Genomic DNA, 13,507 nt, shown 5'->3' with positions numbered 1-13,507 from the left:
TATAATGTCTGGTAATAGGAGCAGTAAGCAAAGACATTCAAATGAAGTTTATTAATAAATGTAACAGTCTTTTAAACGGGAAATATGTCCATATATCCTACCACACTCTATCAAGGAGCACATCTTTCTCTGTTCCCGCTACGATCAAATTATAATTTGTCCTGTCACTTTTGTTTTTCAAATGTCCTATTTAGAGTTCATTCGAAAGTATTCAGACCCTTTGACTTTTTCCAAATTTTGTTACCTTACAGCCTTACTCTAAAAGTTCTTATTCATCAATCTACACACAATATCCCATAATGACAAATGTATTGAAAGTAAAAAACAGAATATCTTATTTACATAATATTCAGACACTTTGCTATGAGACTCGATATTGAAACTCAGGTGCATCCTGTTTCCATTGATCATCCCTGAGATGTTTCTACAACTTGAAATGGAGTCCACCTGTGATTAATTCAATTGATTGGACATGATTTGGAAAGGCACACACCTGTCTATATAAGGTCCCACAGTGGACAGTGCATGTCAGAGCAAAAACAAAAACCATGAGGTCAAAGGAATTGTCCGTAGAGCTTTAAGACAGGATTGTGTTGAGACACAAATCTGGGCAAGGATACCAAAATATTTCTGCAGGATTGAAGGTTCCCAAGAACACAGTGGCCTCCATCATTGTTAAATGGAAGAAGTTTGAATCACAAGACTCTTCCTAGAGCTGGCTGCCTGGCCAAACTGAGTAATCTGGGGAGAAGGGAATTGGTCAAGGAGGTGACCAAGAACCCGATGGCCACTCTGACAGAGCTCCAGAGTTCCTCTGTGGAGATGGGAGAACTTTGCAGATGGACAACCATCCCTGCAACACTCCACCAATCAGGCCTTTATGGTAGAGAGGCCAGATGGAAGACACTCCTCAGTAAAAAGCACATGACAGCCCACTTGGAGTTTGGTCAAAGGGCACCAATAGACTCTTAGAACATGAGAATCAAGATTTTCTGGTCTGATGAAAACAAGATTGAACTCTTTGGCCTGAATGCAAGCATCATGTCTGGAGGAAACCTGGCACCATCCCTACAGTGGTGGCAGCACCATGCTGTGGGGATGTTTTTCAGCGGCAGGGACTGGGAGACTCGACAGGATCGAGGGAAAGATGAACGGAGCAAAGTACAGAGAGCTCTTTGATGAAAACATGCTCCAGAGTGCTCAGGACCTCAGACTGGGGCGAAGGTTCACCTTCCAACAGGACAACGACCCTAAGCACACAGCCAAGACAACGCAGGAGTGGCTTTGTGACAAGTCTCTGAATGTCCTTGAGTGGCCCAGACAGAGCCCGGACTTGAACCCGATCGAACATCTCTGGAGAGACTTGCAGTTCAACACAAGAAAGACCATGACTGTGTCCCAAATGGCACCCTGTTGCCTGTGTAGTACATACCCACAAACAGCTGGGATAGGGCCTTGTCAACACCGACATCGTTTGGACTGAGTGGATGGTAGAGAGCCAAGGAGGCTAAAAAGACTCGAGGGGGAACCTCTCTGATGTGGTTCAGGTCTATGCTTTGGTTTGTTCACATTAGGAATGAGAGCACACCTGGCATTGCCCAGGTGACTGGACCCACATCTCCCTTTTGTCTTGTACTGTACAGTCAGTGGGTGGTGGTGGTGGGCTATTCAGACCAGGAATAGACTGTGCTGGTACCAGAGAATTGTTTGTTTAATACACACCCTAGGTTGTGTAGCACAGCCAACAGAGGCAGATATATCAATACACTACTGTAGCTCAATGCATGACATCTGTAATGTCAAGGCTTGGTTGTTAAGATTCATGACCTCATTGACTTGCTATGTGTTTCCGTTCATCATACAAAATGTGTAAGCACATCGTTTGAGACCGGGTTGAGAGGTTTCTATGATAACAGGAAGAGGGGTAAAATGATATACAGACCATAGTGGTAAATGCATAATGTACGATAGGTAAAGCCCTGGCTTTCTTCAGGAGCAGAAATGTGTGTTAGAGAATGTCAGACATCAAATGTTTCCATCCCAAATGGCACCCTGTTTCCGATACAGCACACTTCTCAAAAGTAGTGTACTACATAGGAAATATGGTGCCCTTTGGGACGGAAATATTTGGATTATTATTATTACGTGGATTAGATATTAGAAGGTCACAAAGGTTATTCATCGTATGACTATAATTTCTGCCCAGAAAATACATGTTTAATTGGACAAAGTCATTAAAGAGGAAATGTAATTCTGTAGAAATAGGATTTCCTAGTTTCCTTATCATACATATTACACATAGTAGCAGTACAGATAAAGGATCTTAATTTGAGCCAGTTCGCTACAGCAATAAAATAATCCTGCAGCAACAGAAAATGTGAATTACTATGTGGATTATGATGAATTAACATTTTTGTAAGGGTTGATACATTTTTCATAAGGGAAAATCAAGTGAAATAAGCTTTTTTTTTACCTCAAATACACTATACGTTTAGTTCTCCTACAACAGAGTGATCAAATTAAGATCCTACATCTGTATGTCATACAGTGTGAGTGATATTGTAATTGGCTTATATGATTATTATGTGGGCACTGAAGAAGTGACCCATCTTCTTCGGGTTCGGTGTCCCTTCCACGGGACGGTTGAGCTAACGTAGGCTAATGCGATTAGCATGAGGTTGTAAGTATCAAGAACATTTCCCAGGACATAGACATATCTGATATTGGCAGAAAGCTTAAATTCTTGTTAATCTAACTGCAGTGTTCAATTTACAGTAGCTATTACAGTGAAAGAACACCATGCTATTGTTTGAGGAGAGTGCTTAATTTTGAACAAGAAAAGCTATTAATCAACAAATTAGGCACATTTGGGCAGTCTTGATAAAAAATGTTGAACAGAAATGCAATGGTTAATTGGATAAGACTAAAACTTTGCACATACACTGCTGCCATCTAGTGGTCAATATCGAAATTGTACCTGGGCTAGAATAATACATTATGGCCTTTTTCTTGCATTTCAAATATGATGGTACAAAAAAATACAAAAGAACGGTTGGCTTTTTCTTTGTATTATTTTTTATCAGATCTGTTGTGTTATATTCTCCTACATCCCTTTCACATTTCCACACACTTCAAAGGGTTTCCTTTCAAATGATACCACAAATATGCATATCCTTGCTTCAGAGCCTGAGCTACAGGCAGTTAGATTTGGGTCATTTTAGGCAAAAATTGGGGGAAAAAGTGGCGTATCCTTAAGAGATTTTCTAAGGCAATTAAATAAAAATCTATTTACAAATGAGACCTACTCAGCCATCATCACATGCATCCCGATGGGGTTCTGTAGGAGCTAGGGTGTGCAAAGGACTTTCAATGTCACTCACACCCAACTCTTCAGTCTGGCCCACCTATTCAATAACAGAAAGTACAGAACGGAGCAAGGACAGGATGAGCACAACGGCAGACCAACCTGTGACAGACCACCCTGTGACAGACCACCCTGTGACAGACCAACATGTGACAGACCAACCTGTGACAGACCACCCTGTGACAGACCACCCTGTGACAGACCACCCTGTGACAGCAGCACTGAATGTTCTATCAACTAAAATGTCTTGCTCTGTCGGTCATAGTTGGAAATTGAACCCAGATTCGTCCACTGTGTTTACCTCTGTGTTCTCTCAGGGGGTCCAAAACCCCCCTACCTCCCCTGTCTACCCCCCCCCCCCCTCCCCCCAGTGTTCACCCACCCAGGCCCAGCCCACCTCAGACAGCATGGACAGGGGGAGGTAGAGATAGTGGAACTTCCTCTGCAGGGGCTGGTCTTGAGTGCTTTACCAGATGTTTCCTGATCCCCTCTCTCCCCCTCTCTCTCTCGCCCTCCCTCTCTCCATGTCTCTCCCCTCTCTCTCCCTCCCTCCCTCTCTTCCTTCCTTCCTTCCCTCCCCTCCCTCTCTCTCTTTCTCTCCCTCTATCCCCTCCCTCTCTCCCCTCCCTCCTTCCCCAGCAGTGAAAGAGAAGGGAAGGAGGCAGTAGCAGTCAGTATCTCTCTCCCTCTGGATCTAAGCATATAGAACAGAGGCACCTGGAGTCCTTGCTGTTTCACAGCCCTCTCTATCTCTCTATTTCTGCATCTGCAGGCCAACCAGAGAGCCAGCCGGAGCTGTTGTTGGTGCTTCTACAGGGATCTGCTTTGGCTCAGTGAGAGGAGGCCGTAACTCACCTGCGCTCACAGACACACACACAGAGACAAACAGCCAGACAGACACACACTCAAGGTTTCCTGGCCCATCCCCCTCACACACACCTTTGGAGTGCACTGTGAGAGAGGAGGAGAGGAGTACACCGTGCTGGTTCTACTCTACAGTAATGTCGTGGGACTGTGGCCTGAAGTACATGTTCTCCGTGTCCCCGGCGCTGAAGCCGTGTGTGTGTGCCCTGCACGACAAGGAGGACCTGTCCCATCTGGAGATGGTCCAGAGACTGGCCAAAGACGGATGTCGCTTCCTCCAGAACCACAACAACAGCAGCAAGGCCGCCCCAGAGAGGACAGCAGAGGTGAGAGACAACGTCACGTTGCATTCACAGAATATTAACACTGTGACAGAGCTAGAGAAATCATCACACTCTCAAACACTGTGACAGAGTTAGTCTAGAGAAATCATCACACTCTCAAACACTGTGACAGAGTTAGTCTAGAGAAATCATCACACTCTCAAACACTGTGACAGAGTTAGTCTAGAGAAATCATCACACTCTCAAATACTACACTCTTAGAAAAAAGGGTTCCAAAAGGGTTCTTTGCGGAGTGATAGGGTTCTACCAAGAACCGTTTTGATCAGAATAACCCTTTTGGAAAACCAGTGTTCTTTGTAAGGCAAAGGGTTCTACCTAGAACCTTCCACATCCTGAGAACTTTTTTGGAAGAAAGGGTTCTTTGGAAGGCAAGTAGGGTTTTTACATAGAACCATATCTAATATTTCCCAGCTCTATTGCAGGGATATTTGCAGGGATATTTTCAGATGTTTGGATGTATTGTAATATCTGTATTTTGCATGTATATTTATTCATTTGGATGAACTTTATGCTACACAATGATAAATAACATATCCTTTCTGTTGGATTTATTGCACCCGTTAGTTACTGAGATGGTTGTTCCAGTTTAGATGATTGAGGTAGACTCAGTATTCATTCTTCCCTAACCTGGCAGTCATTTTGAATACAGGTTGCAGGATTGACAATGTTGGATATCCTTACTCTGGCTGGATTCCAGTAGGAATTACATATCACTTTGCAAGCCAGCATAATGTGACTTACAGGCCTGATTTGGCCTGTAAACCAGGAGATTCCTAACACCACTGTGATATAACAAATAAAGGCCCCATGATATATGTTCAAATAAAATTGGCTGGTGTAACCATTTATAGAGGATTCTAGGAAGAACCGTCCACTCTCTCTAGAGCACCACTCCCTCTAGAGTACCACTCCCTCTATAAGCACCACTCCCTCTATAAGCACCACACTCTCTAGAGCACCACTCCCTCTAGAGCACCACTCCCTCTATAAGCACCACTCTCTCTAGAGCACCACTCCCTCTATAAGCACCACTCCCTCTATAAGCACCACTCCCTCTAGAGCACCACTCGCTCTAGAGCACCACTCCCTCTATAAGCACCACTCCCTCTATAAGCACCACTCCCTCTAGAGCACCACTCCCACTATAAGCACCACTCCCTCTAGAGTACCACTCCCTCTATAAGCACCACTCCCTCTATAAGCACCACTCCCTCTATAAGCACCACTCTCTCTAGAGCACCACTCCCTCTATAAGCACCACTCCCTCTATAAGCACCACTCCCTCTAGAGCACCACTCCCTTTAGAGCACCACTCCCTCTAGAGCACCACTCTCTCTAGAGCACCACTCCCTCTAGAGCACAACTCCCACTATAAGCACCACTCCCTCTAGAGCACCACTCCCTCTATAAGCACCACTCCATCTAGAGCACCACTCCCTCTATAAGCACCACTCCATCTAGAGCACCACTCCCTCTATAAGCACCACTCCATCTAGAGCACCACTCCCTCTATAAGCACCACTCCCTCTATAAGCACCACTCCCTCTATAAGCACCACTCCCTCTATAAGCACTACTCCCTCTAGAGCACCACTCCATCTAGAGCACCACTCTCTCTATAAGCACCACTCCCTCTATAAGCACCACTCCATCTAGAGCACCACTCCCTCTATAAGCACCACTCCATCTAGAGCACCACTCCCTCTATAAGCACCACTCCATCTAGAGCACCACTCCCTCTATAAGCACCACTCCCTCTAGAGCACCACTCCCTCTATAAGCACCACTCCCTCTAGAGCACCACTCCCTCTATAAGCACCACTCCCTCTATAAGCACCACTCCGTCTAGAGCACCACTCCCTCTATAAGCACCACTCAGTCTAGAGCACCACTCCCTCTAGAGCACCACTCCCTCTATAAGCACCACTCCCTCTATAAGCACCACTCCGTCTAGAGCACCACTCCCTCTATAAGCACCACTCCGTCTAGAGCACCACTCCCTCTATAAGCACCACTCCGTCTAGAGCCAACCATTCATCCAAATGATCTTAACTTGTCATCTGGTATTATTGGATGGTTCATATCCGGTAATGCCTCTGCCCGGAGGATCTTTCCGGGTACAGGTTTGGAGTGAAAACCTCCTGGAGGGTATCTCTCCAGGAACAGGGTTGGAGTGGAAACCTCCAGGAGGGCATCTCCAGGAACAGGGTTGGAGAACCCTGCCCTAGTGAACCAAGCCTATTGCCTGCCCACTCACTTGTTATTCTGAGAACTAGAAGGTTCTGGAGGGGAGTATTATTAAGTCCTACGTAACACTCCATTCAGTTACCTTGGAATACACCTACTGTAAGAGCTATATGGCAAATGATTGACAAACCTCTAGCTAGCTACTGTGACTGCCTTATTAACCTGTTAAAAACAAATGAGATTCATTTAGTTCCTAACTACCGTATACTTAGAACCATCATAATGTCAATACCGTTAACTGAATCCAGTGTTATTGGGTGGTTAAGAGCGCTCACTCTATTTTGTGTCAAAATCCAACAGCCTATTAGAACACTTGAGAGGAGGTGGTGTCCTGATTGGCTAGCTCGGTGTAGGGTGAAGTTGCCCCTAGATGCTGATCTCAGGAAAATGTAGCATTTTGCCCACTCATGGTTAAGGTCAGGACTGGGGGAGCGAGGCTGATCCTAGGTCTGTACCTAGAACCACCCTGGAGCGCTGAGTCCACGATGGCCTCAGTTCTTCCCTTCCTGCCTGACCAGCTGTGTTTCTATCTGTGCAGCAGAACGACACAGCAACAATGGCAGGAAGAGCTGACGTAAGTTCCACAGGCCCCTGGCTGGCCCCACCGTGGGCTGGCCCCTCAGTCTCCCCACCATGCCAAGACATTGTGTTGGTTTCAGTGTGGATTTCAATGCTGCAGGTCCCTGACCTTTTCTCTAAAACACTGGTGATGAGTCCCAAACTGCACCTTTTTCCCTATGTAGTGCACTACGATTGACCAGAGCCCTATGGACCCTGGTCAAAGTACTGTAGGTCACTATATAGGGATCCATTTGGGACACAGCCTGGAGCAGGTTTGGTTACTGTAACCCTGCTTGTCATAATTCACCACAATGAACGCGACTCTACTGTACACCGCAGCATGGCCTTAAATGCCATCTTAGATGTGATAACAACACCTCCTTGTCGTTGTGTGTTCTTTCAGTAAATGTCACCTTCTTATTCAATAGGACTAACTCTTTTACGTCAAGTGGGTGTCTCAAGTAGGGCTGTGCCCTCAAACCTATTTTTATTCTCAACCTTTTTAATATAGCCCACATCAAAAGAAAGGAGAACATGTTTTGTTTTGTTGGTGGGATCTGAGTATGACCAAGAGGCAAAGATCTGGTTTATGTCATTGAAAATAAGAATTTGTTCTTAACTGACTTGCCTAGTTAAATTAAATAAATAAAGTAATGTGATGCTTCTTGAAAACTTTACAGCTTGACTAATTCTTAAAGGAAAATACCACTCAAAAAGATGTTTTTATTACAGGATCTGTCTTGAATGTGGTCTGAATGCTAAAGCAACATGCTCTGAAATGCAGGTAGAAAAACGTTTCCTTCATGAAGAATAATTATGTATTCTACACCTCTTCTAGTCTGTTACCGTTGTCGTTCTATGCCTTGCATTTTCAGGGGCAGCTGTGTACTTATCTCTGTGTATACTCGTATTGCTACCTCTAACGCTGTTGTAATCTATAGCACCTACATAGAAAATGCACTTGCTGAGCATTTTTCATTCCTAGCCTACCAGGACAAATCCATTTTGAACACAGAGATAACTCTCCACAGTAAAGTACATACAGTATCTTAGCACTAAAGCCAGTGTCCTACATGTTGTTGTGAATGGGTGATTTTTCAAGTCTGCCAGCACAGCATAATGTATGGTACTGTGTTGATATGGAAGGTTATTGCTGCCTGGTCGTAAATATTCCACAAGCTTATGTTTCCCTATGTTAGATAGCTCCTATGTTTCCCTATGTTAGATAGCTCCTATGTTTCCCTATGTTAGATAGCTCCTATGTTTCCCTATGTTAGATAGCTCCTATGTTTCCCTATGTTAGATAGCTCCTATGTTTTCCTATGTTAGATAGCTCCTATGTTTCCCTATGTTAGATAGCTCCTATGTTTTCCTATGTTAGATAGCTCCTATGTTTCCCTATGTTAGATAGCTCCTATGTTTCCCTATGTTAGATAGCTCCTATGTTTCCCTATGTTAGATAGCTCCTATGTTTCCCTATGTTAGATAGCTCCTATGTTTCCCTATGTTAGATAGCTCCTATGTTTCCCTATGTTAGATAGCTCCTATGTTTTCCTATGTTAGATAGCTCCTATGTTTCCCTATGTTAGATAGCTCCTATGTTTCCCTATGTTAGATAGCTCCTATGTTTCCCTATGTTAGATAGCTCCTATGTTTCCCTATGTTAGATAGCTCCTATGTTTCCCTATGTTAGATAGCTCCTATGTGTCCCTATGTTAGATAGCTCCTATGTTTCCCTATGTTAGATAGCTCCTATGTTTCCCTATGTTAGATAGCTCCTATGTTTCCCTATGTTAGATAGCTCCTATGTGTCCCTATGTTAGATAGCTCCTATGTGTCCCTATGTTAGATTGCTCCTATGTTTTCCTAAAGGAACAGTGGATCAATGTTTTGATCATCCAACACAGTCTTCTTTGTTTTCTTTTTTGTCCACTTGCAGAACAGAACAGTTTGAGATAATGTGCAGATGTCATGTTTATCTATTTTCATCACAGAGCCAATTCCTAGAGAAGGACTGGAGGTTAACGGCCTAAGCAGGAATTTGAGTAACTCACTTCTGGATAGTAACCCAGGCAGACTTGTGTCACATCACATCAGTAAAAACCACTTCTTCTACAGACCTCTGATGTAAACACTTCTCAGTGAGAGAGAGAATTCTATGTGTATCTGTGTTCTATCAAGACCCTGGAGGTCCTGCTGCGGACTTCATAGCGAACATGTTTGAGCTGCCTCAGCCGTGGTTACACAGAGAATGCCAACACATCCCTTAAGCCCGCACAGCGCCTCTGAACGGGAAAACAGCGTCTGGACTGTTTCCATTTAGAAAGCTGTTACTACCCTGACTTAAAATGTTAAGTGGTATCAACTTATCAAACGTACGTTCTATCAGCTCAACTTGATTTCTTCGGATTTGACATAACTTAACATTTCTAAGCAGTCATTTTTTACATTTGAAATAACTAAACAAGCCAACAGAGGGAGCTTCACTGCTTAGCCACAGTAGTGGGTTAGGAGTTCAGCCAAACTGGACGTGACCTATCAGGGTCTAAGGGATGGATAGCGTTTCTCCTTCACAGTGTCTATGTTAAGAAACATTCTAGTGGTACTGGAGGTCACCTCCACCACTTCTACAGGAACACTGTGTCCCAGAGAGAGAGAGAGAGAGAGAGAGAGGAGAGAGAGAGTTGCACTCTGCCTCATTAAAAGCATCCAGTCTGGAGTGGAGGCCAGTGCCATTGTTTATAGATGGACACTTGTGGTCACAAAGGCCAGCCCATCCACAGAGTAGCACAGCAGCTGCAAAGATGTGATCAATAACTGTTTGGGGGGGGGGGAGCACATGCCTGGCCTGATGCTGGTTGAATGGTCAGAGGCACTCTCTGATTTCTGATTCTACTCCCGGGTTTGGTTTACTGTTCAAGGTGCCATAGCACGAAATACAGTATCTGTCTTTAAGATTGTTGTTTTTTTAGAGCAGGGGTTCACAAACATTTTGGGGCCAGGGACCACTTTTGTGATAGCAAATTCTTCAAGAAGCCTGATGTGAACCATGCCTCGAACAAAAGAGTCCTCAGAAGACGTAAGATTAAGAATTGTTGACTTGCATGAAGCTGGAAAGGGTTACAAAAGTATCTCTAAAAGCCTTGATGCTCATCAGTCCATCAGTCCACAGTAACGTGACACGTCATGCACTGCCCCTGTACAGGGCACTAGTCTGTCACAGCCCCTGTACAGGGCACTAGTCTGTCACAGCCCCTGTACAGGGCACTAGTCTGTCACAGCCCCTGTACAGGGCACTAGTCTGTCACAGCCCCTGTACAGGGCACTAGTCTGTCACAGCCCCTGTACAGGGCACTAGTCTGTCAAAGCCCCTGTACAGGGTTCATAGAAAGCAGCTGTGTTGTTAAGCTTTCATCATGTTGTGAAGCAGGATGCCGAGAAGCACAGCCCTCAGATTCTGGGAAACTGTTATGTTCTGCAAATCCCACCTTGACTCACTGCCTGCATCCCAAATGGCACCATATTCCCTACATAGTGCACTGCTTGTCACCAAAGCCCCTATGGGCCCTGATCAAAAGTAATGCACTATATAGGGAATAGGGTGCCCTTTGGGACACAGACACTGTACTGTGTAAGGAACTTCCAATAACATTACCATTAATGGTATTTTTGGATACGCATGAAAAAGTCCCTCCCTGTAAGATCTGCGTCAGAGACGGCACCTTTTCCCTATACAGTGCACTCCCTTTGACGAGGGGAGATGGGCTGCCATTTGGGAGTCCAGATCTGATTGTGTGATTTTTGTACTGCCTGTGTTGGGGAAAGTGCTCTGCTCATTGATGGACAGTTTTTTACTTATGTGGATGTGCATTAGTTTGTGCATTAGTTTGGGAGTGGTGTTTGTGTGTGTGTGTGTGGCCATGCTTTGGGATCAGTTGAAGTGTGTCAGGAAGTGGTGCTGTGCTGAAGGTCCCTGGATGCCTCAGTGCAATAGTCAATTAGAGCAGAAAACTGCAGCCACTTCCAGCCTGTCTGCCTGCCTAATGGCATGCAGAGGCTTGTGCTGACTGGTGTGCGTGTGCGTGTGCGTGTGCGTGTGCGTGTGCGTGTGCGTGTGCGTGTGTGTGTGTGTGTGTGTGTAGCATGCAGTAGACTACTCATTATGTAACACTAAGTACTCCAGTCCAGACCCAGCAGTGTCAATCATTCAACGGGCACCAATTACGCCAGTTACAGACATGATTAGAATGTGCATGGCTACTGTACTTCATCACCTATTAATCTACTGTACTCTACCATCTATTAATCTACTGTCCTCTACCATCTATTAATCTACTGTACTCTACCATCTATTAATCTACTGTACTCTACCATCTATTAATCTACTGTACTCTACCATCTATTAATCTATTGTACTCTACCATCTATTAATCTACTGTACCCTACCATCTAATGTACTGTACTCTACTATCTATTAATTTACTGTACTCTACTATCTATTAATCTACTGTACTCTACTATCTATTAATCTATTGTACTCTACCATCTATTAATCTACTGTACTCTACCACCTATTAATCTACTGTACTCTACCATCTATTAATCTACTGTACTCTACCATCTATTAATCTACTGTACTCTACTATCTATTAATCTATTGTACTCTACCATCTATTAATCTACTGTACTCTATCATCTATTAATCTACTGTACTCTACTATCTATTATTCTATTGTACTCTACCATCTATTAATCTACTGTACTCCATCACCTATTAATCTATTGTACTCTACCATCTAGTAATGTACTGTACTCTACCATCTATTAATCTACTGTACTCCATCACCTATTAATCTATTGTACTCTACCATCTAGTAATGTACTGTACTCTACCATCTATTAATCTATTGTACTCTACTATCTATTAATCTATTGTACTCTACCATCTATTAATCTACTGTACTCTACTATCTATTAATCTATTGTACTCTACCATCTATTAATCTACTGTACTCTACTATCTATTAATCTATTGTACTCTACCACCTATTAATCTACTGTACTCTATCATCTATTAATCTACTGTACTCTACTATCTATTAATCTATTGTACTCTACCATCTATTAATCTACTGTACTCTACTATCTATTAATCTATTGTACTCTACCACCTATTAATCTACTGTACTCTACCATCTATTAATCTATTGTACTCTACCATCTAGTAATGTACTGTACTCTACCACCTATTAATCTACTGTACTCATCATCTATTAATCTACTGTACTCTACTATCTAGTAATCTACTGTACTCTACTATCTAGTAATCTACTGTACTCTACCATCTATTTATTTTTATTTATTTATTTATTTTATTTTACCTTTATTTAACCAGGCAAGTCAGTTAAGAACACATTCTTATTTTCAATGACGGCCTGGGAACAGTGGGTTAACTGCCTGTTCAGGGGCAGAACGACAGATTTGTACCTTGTCAGCTCGGGGGTTTGAACTCACAACCTTCCGGTTACTAGTCCAACGCTCTAACCACTAGGCTACCCTTAATTTACTGTACTCTACTATCTATTCATAATGTGCATCCCAAATGGCACCCTATTCCCATCCCCCCACCCATAGGCCTCTGGTCAAAAGTAGTGCACTATACAGGGGATAGGGTACTATTCTGTCTCTATATCTACTGCCTAAATATCACCAACTTTACTGAATGTCAAATGCTTCAACCATTAATTTAATTGGTTTATTATGCAAACTGTATACTTGTCAGAAATCATCATGCATGGCTGCTTGCAAAGCTGACATGTTCAGACATCCGATGAGAGAAATAATGAGATGGAATGGAGGAGAGATGTAGAATCACTAGTCCTGGTTCAACCAGTGCATTACAATCACCATTACAGGTCCATTACAGGTCCATTACAATCACCATTACAGGTCCATTACAATCACCATTACAGGTCCATTACAATCACCATTACAATCACCTTTACAGGTCCATTACAATCACCATTACAATCACCATTACAGGTCCATTACAATCACCATTACAGGCCCATTACAATCACCATTACAGGTCCCTTACAATCACCATTACAGGTCCATTACAATCACCA

General features: G+C 43.4%; 1 protein-coding gene across 1 annotated transcript in view; it reads left to right on the top strand.

The window, feature by feature from the left end:
- Nucleotides 1-4,021: 4,021 nt before the first annotated feature.
- The window catches only part of LOC116364216 (rap guanine nucleotide exchange factor 5), a 64,891-nt gene continuing 55,405 nt past the window's right edge, over nucleotides 4,022-13,507 (top strand). The window contains exon 1 of the mRNA XM_031817462.1: nucleotides 4,022-4,554. Within this exon, the coding sequence (XP_031673322.1) occupies nucleotides 4,366-4,554 (189 nt within the window). The 5' untranslated portion in view covers nucleotides 4,022-4,365. The remainder of the gene's footprint in view (nucleotides 4,555-13,507) is intronic.

The sequence above is a fragment of the Oncorhynchus kisutch genome, unplaced genomic scaffold (genome assembly GCF_002021735.2).
Source record: "Oncorhynchus kisutch isolate 150728-3 unplaced genomic scaffold, Okis_V2 scaffold1038, whole genome shotgun sequence".
NCBI classification, from domain to species: Eukaryota; Metazoa; Chordata; class Actinopteri; order Salmoniformes; family Salmonidae; genus Oncorhynchus; species Oncorhynchus kisutch.
The sequence above is the reverse complement of the archived record's forward strand: the minus strand, read 5'-3'. Positions and strand labels throughout refer to the sequence as shown.